We start from the raw sequence: 6207 nt of genomic DNA on the forward strand, positions 1-6207 counted from the left end.
ATTACTGTTTAATCCAACCTTGACAAAATTACATGTAGTTGTTATAATGGTCTTCGATGATTACCACTATTAACTGCAATTTGATAATGAGGACTCTAAGGATCAATGAGGTGCACTGAGTTGCCAAAATTGTCCAGTTTAAAAGCCAAGGTCTGGTTGGAAGTATGTTACCAAATCCCACACCCTTTCCACAACCTGCAGTTCCTCATCCATATCAAAGATAAGTACACCCCTTTCTGTCATTAGGAAACTCTGACATATTTCCTTCCAGGCATTTCCCCATTTCAGCATTAATCTAATAGTATCACTCACTCTAAGTCTTGATGTTTGAATAGGAAGAAGAAAATGCTACCTTTGAGGAGAGACTGCCATGAGATATCAAAAGGAAACAATACCTTGAATTCATCAATTTTTTTCACCATTCCTCAGTTTGCAGAAATGAATATACAACTTATTTCTAGGGTAGATGGGACTCCTAAGTCTCCTTGTAGTTAGGCATAACCATAGAATCACAACACTACTTTCCTGTTTTTTAATGAAGACCATCTCTTCCCACAAACTGGTATGGTCTCATCCTCTGGCAAGTGCACTCCTTTTCTCCATTATCAAAGTTTCTCATGAAGAAAGTTTGTAGGGGATTTGACTCAGTGGTAAACCACAGAGTAAATTAAGCTATTGGTTAGACAGGCTTTCTGAGCATCCAAAATTTCTCCCCCGGAAATTATGCCAATATGTCTAAAGGACATTGCACATCCATGTAGCAGAACACAGAAAGAGCCCAAAGACAAGGAAAGCTGCTAACATAGTCATGTCTTCATCAGTCTCTTATGAGTGAAAGACAAGGGCTCCCCTTTCCTGAAAACATGATCCTCTGTTATTCTAGACTAGTGAAAAATAAGATAAAATTTAATTTATTCATAATGACTCTGAGAATTGATGATTCTAGAGCACCAATAAAGCCACAATAATTGGAAATATGATATCACCACCTTAATTCTCAGTTATACAACCTTGACCAAGGCATGCCATTTACACCTACCTTTTTTTCCTGAGCATGCTTTCTAATGTTCCAGTTTTACACACTTCACACATAACTTTATTCCTCAAATACAATTTATCAGTCAGGATTCAATGAAGAAAATTAAAAACACCATGAAGAGCATTTCATACAGGAAACTGGTAAAATAGTTAAACAAGGACTGAAAGACAAAAAGGAGCAATGTGGCAATACAGAAATAGTTACTGTGGAAAGCAGCTACCATATCAGGGTCTAAGGAAACAGGTATAAGGAAAATGCTGAGCTTATTAAGGTGTGGTAATGTTTACTGATCTGTATTAGAAGAACCTAACAATAAAGCCAGATGGGAAATCAGAACAGTGGTTTATGGATCCTTCCCTCTCCGGCCCCAACACCACAGAATAAAGAAGGGTGAATCTGGAGAAGGGAGACAATAGCTTATCAATAAGCACACATGACCAACTTTATTGTGTGCAGGGCAAAAGCGATGGTGGTTCATTGGTAGAATTCTCACCTTCCATGTGGAAGACCAGGTTTGATTCCCAACCAATGTACGTTATGTGCAGCAACCACGTGTCAACAGAGGCATGCATTCTGCTAAAATGCTGACTAGGTTTCCACAGAGATTCCGTGCTAAGGTGGACTAGTAAAAAAGGCCTGGTGATCTACTTACAAAAATCAGTCAATGAAAACCCTGTAGATCACAAGGGTCTGATCCACAATGATCATGCAGATGGTGCAGGACTGGGTAGTATTTTCTTCTGTTGTGCATGTGGTCACCATGTGTCAGGGAGGCAACTTAAAAGCAGCTCACAGCAACATGACATACAGGGAGAAGATATGAGAAGAAATATCACCAATATTGAGGAAAATCACTTACTGGTTGTTAGGGTAAATTCTCTCCTACCTAGCCCATTGTGAGCTCTGATCACTTCGAGATCTTGAGCATTTGCTCAGGAGGAGTAAAAGACCCCCAAACCTAGTCATCTTTGAAAAAAGTCTGAAAAGATCACTAGTTCTCACACTGAACATCAAAACCGCCTGTGATGCACTAAAATTCTGATGCTCAGACCACACGGTGTTCCAATTAAACGAGAATCCATAGTGGTAGGACCAAAGCATCAATATTTTTTAGCTTCCTAGAGGATCCCATTATGAAGTCAAGGCTTAGGACCAGTGACATGCATTCTCACACATAACCTGCATATACTGTTCTGTTAGATACAAAGTAAAGGCTGAAGATTCTAAGTACATAAAAATAGAGTAGTGCGTTATACCGGAAATCCTGGGTCACAGATGGGAAGCTACAGAAGGCTCCATAACTACAACGGGATTTGATCCATCAAGCTGATTGACATATCCTAGAATACTCCCACTATCCCAGTAAGCATGTGATAAGGGAAAAAAAAAAAAAGATAAGGGAAGCAACATTCATATACGAAATCTCCATACTGAAGCCTCTGAGAGCTACGAAACTCATGTAACTAAGAGGCAAGATTTATGATTGCAGATGTTAGGTTTTGTCATCTTTTCCAATCCACATGTCAAAAAAGATGGCACAAGTTTTAATATTAAACCCTTCTGCTGAGGAGCCTCCAGAGGGCCTTCTTGATGTCCCTGTTTCTCAGGCTGTAGATGAAGGGGTTCAGCATGGGGGTCACCACAGTGTACATCACTGAGGACACCGCACACATCCTGGGTGAAGATGTGGCAGCTGAACTGAAGTACACTCCAAGGCCTGTTCCATAATATAAGCAAACAACTGTAAGGTGAGAGCCACAGGTGGAAAAGGCTTTATACTTCCCACCTAAAGATGAGATTCTCAGAATGGAAGAAACAATTCGAGCGTAAGAGAAAAGGATCACTGAGATTGGAACACCACCAAAGATGGCACCACTACAATATACTAATAAGATATGGATGAAGGTGTCAGAGCACGCAAATTGAAAGAGTTGAGGAGGGTTACAGAAGAAATGAGGAATTTTCACAGCTGTGCAGAAGGTAAGTTGTGACATCATAGAAATGTGCAGCAGGGAGTCCAAAAGGCTGATAAAAAAAGATACCAAAACTAGCAAGACACAGAGGCGGGGGTTCATGATGACTGTATAGCGCAGGGGGTGACAGATGGCCACAAACCGGTCATAAGCCATCACACTGAGGAGCACAGTATCCAGGCATATAAAGAGATAGAAAAAGGACACTTGTGTCAGGCAGCCTGCATAGGTGATGGATTTGCTGTGTGTCTGGATGTTCACTAGCATCTTTAGGAGTGTGGTGGAAATGACACTGATATCAGTCAAGGACAAGTTGGAGAGGAAGAAGTACATGGGGGTGTGGAGATGGGAGTCAGAGGTGACAGCCAGGATGAGGAGTAGGTTCCCAGTCACAGTGATCAGGTACATGGACAGGAACAGCCCAAAGAGGAGGGGCTGCAGTTCTGGGTCCTCAGAGAGGCCCAAGAGGAAGAATTCTGAGACATCTGTTAGATTCTGTGGCTCCATATACCTGAGAGAGCTTTTGGAAAAAGAAAAGAGGATTGTTAAAAGGAAACAAGTAAACAGGTACCCAGCACTGTGTCTGTATTTCAAATTCAAGAAATGCACACGTAAAGTAGACAAATTCACAAGCGTTCACATTATGGACCTCATATTCTAATTACTGCAGCAAAATTACTCTGTACTAGCAAGCCCCTCTACTGTACTTCTCAGAACTACTTCCTTGTTTTTATCCTGTTTTATATACTCAACCCAAATTTAGAGATGTTGGCCTAAAGAATATTAGGATGGCAAGGACCTTTTAAAATAACAAATTTATAGATGGAACAATATATCAGACCCCTCTGTGAGGGAAACATATGCAATAAGAAATATCCTTCTTTTAATAAAAAAAAAAATATTTCAATTAAAGGACACTAGGAAACACTTGCCTTCCCAGGTTAGGCAAGCAGTTAACACACTTGGCTGCTAAGCAAAAGGTGGGAGCCCACACAAAGGCACCTCAAAAGAAAGGCCTGGGGATCTACTTCTGAAAAATCAGTCACTGAAAACCCCCTGGAGCACAGTTCTACGCTGACACACATAGTGTCGCTACATATCAGAATCCACTTAACGGCAACTACTTTTTAAAAGTAGTCAAATGTACTTTATTTTATCCAAGTACTGTGCAATATATTTCCTTGATCTGCAATATTTAAAAAACAACAATTAAGTGATAAAAAAAAAAAAGTTAGAAACACATTTTTTAAAAATGCCATTATGTGGATTCTGACTCATGGCAATTCCATGTGTTACAGAATAAAGCTGCTCCACAAGATTTTCTTGTCCTTAAGCTTTACAGAATACAGGTGGCATAGCTTCTAGCATCATAGCAACACACAAGCTCCCACAATATCACACACGGACAGACATGTGGGGGAAGCTATGCCACCAGTATTCAAATACCGGCAGGGTCATCCATGGCCGACAGGTTTCAGCTGAGCCTCCAGACTAGGACTGACTAGGAAGAAGGACTCAGCAGTCTACTTCTAAAAAGAATTAGCCAGTGAAAAACCTTATGAGTAGCAGGGCAATATTGTCTGATACAGTGCCAGAAGATGAGCCCCCCAGATTGGAAGGCACTCAGAATACCACTGGGGCAGAGCTGCCTCCTCAAAGTAGAGTCGACCTTAACGATATGGATGAAGTCATGCTTTTGGACCTGCATTTGCTGATGTGCCATGGCTCAAAATGAGAAGAAACAGCTGCAAATATCCATTAATAACCAGAAGGTGGTATGTACAAAGTATGAATCTTGGAAAACTGGAAATGATCAAAACTGATATGGAACACATAAACATCAATATCCTAGGCACTAGTGAGCTGAAATGAACTAGTGTTGGCCATTTTGAATTGGACAATCCTATGGTCCACCATGCCAAGAATGACAAGTTGAAGAGGAATGGCACTGCACGCATTTTCAAAAAGAACATTTCAAGAACTATCCTGAAGTACAATGCCATCAGTGATAGAATAATATCCCTACACCTACAAGGAACGCCAGTTAATATGGCTATTATTCAATTTACTCGCCAACCACGAAGGCCAAAGACAAAGGAATTGCAGATTTTCACCAGCTTCTGCAGTCTGAAATGGATCGAAAAATGCAATCAGGATGCATTGATAATTACTGGTGATTGGAATGCAAAAGCTGGAAACAAAGAAGAAGGATAGGTAGTTGGACAATATGACCTTGGTGACAGAAACAATACCGGAGATTGCATGACAGAACTTTGCAACAGCAATGACTTCTTCTTTGCAAATACCTTTTTTTCAGCAACATAAAAGGTGACTATACATATGGACATTGCCAGATGGAATAAACAGGAATCAAATCGACTACATCTGTGAAAAAAGACAATAGGAAAGCTCAATATCATCTGCCATAAAAAGTTAGGGGCCGACTGCAGAACAGACCATCAATTGCGCACATGCAAGTTAAAGTGAAAACTGAGGAACATTTGAACAAGTCAATGAGAGTCAAAGTACAACCTTGAGTATATCCCACCTGAATTTAGAGACCATCTCAAGAATAGATTTCATGAGTTGCACACTAATGACCAAAGGCCAGATGAGTTGTGCAACGAAATCAAGGACACCATCCATAAAGAAAGCTAGAGGCCGTTAAAAAGACAGAAAAGACAAAACTACATGTCAGCAAAGACTCTGACACTTGGTCTTGAACGCCAAGTAGCTAAAGCAAAAGGAAGAAATGATAAAGTAAAACAACTGAACAGAAGATTTCAAATGGTGGGTAGAGAAGAAAAAGTAAAGTATTATAATGAAATGCACAAAGAGCTGGAGATAGAAAAACAAAAGGGAAGGACATGCTGGGCATTTCTCAAGCTGAAAGAACTGAAGAAAATATTCAAGCCTCAAGTTGAAATAGTGAAAAATTCTATGGGGAAAATATTAAATGACGGAGGAAGCATCAAAAGAAGATGGAAAGAATACACAGTCACTACACCAAAAAGAATTGGTTGACATTCAACCATTTCAGGAAGTAGCATATGATCAGGAAACAATGGTAATGAAGGAATAACAAGCTACAATGAAGGCACTGGCGAAAAACAGGGCTCCAGGAATTGATGAAATATCAATTGAGATGTTCCAACAAACGGATGTAGTGCTACCAGTGCTCACTTGTCTATGCCA

General features: G+C 40.2%; 1 protein-coding gene across 1 annotated transcript; it reads right to left on the reverse strand.

Moving 5' to 3' along the window:
• Positions 1 to 2508: 2508 nt before the first annotated feature.
• On the reverse strand, positions 2509 to 3843 carry LOC100655084 (olfactory receptor 7E24-like). The gene has a single exon (XM_003413394.3). It carries the CDS (start codon positions 3517 to 3519, stop codon positions 2590 to 2592), a length of 930 nt encoding a protein of 309 aa, XP_003413442.1. The 5' UTR covers positions 3520 to 3843; the 3' UTR covers positions 2509 to 2589.
• Positions 3844 to 6207: the final 2364 nt, after the last annotated feature.

The sequence above is a fragment of the Loxodonta africana genome, chromosome 3, assembly GCF_030014295.1.
Source record: "Loxodonta africana isolate mLoxAfr1 chromosome 3, mLoxAfr1.hap2, whole genome shotgun sequence".
NCBI classification, from domain to species: Eukaryota; Metazoa; Chordata; class Mammalia; order Proboscidea; family Elephantidae; genus Loxodonta; species Loxodonta africana.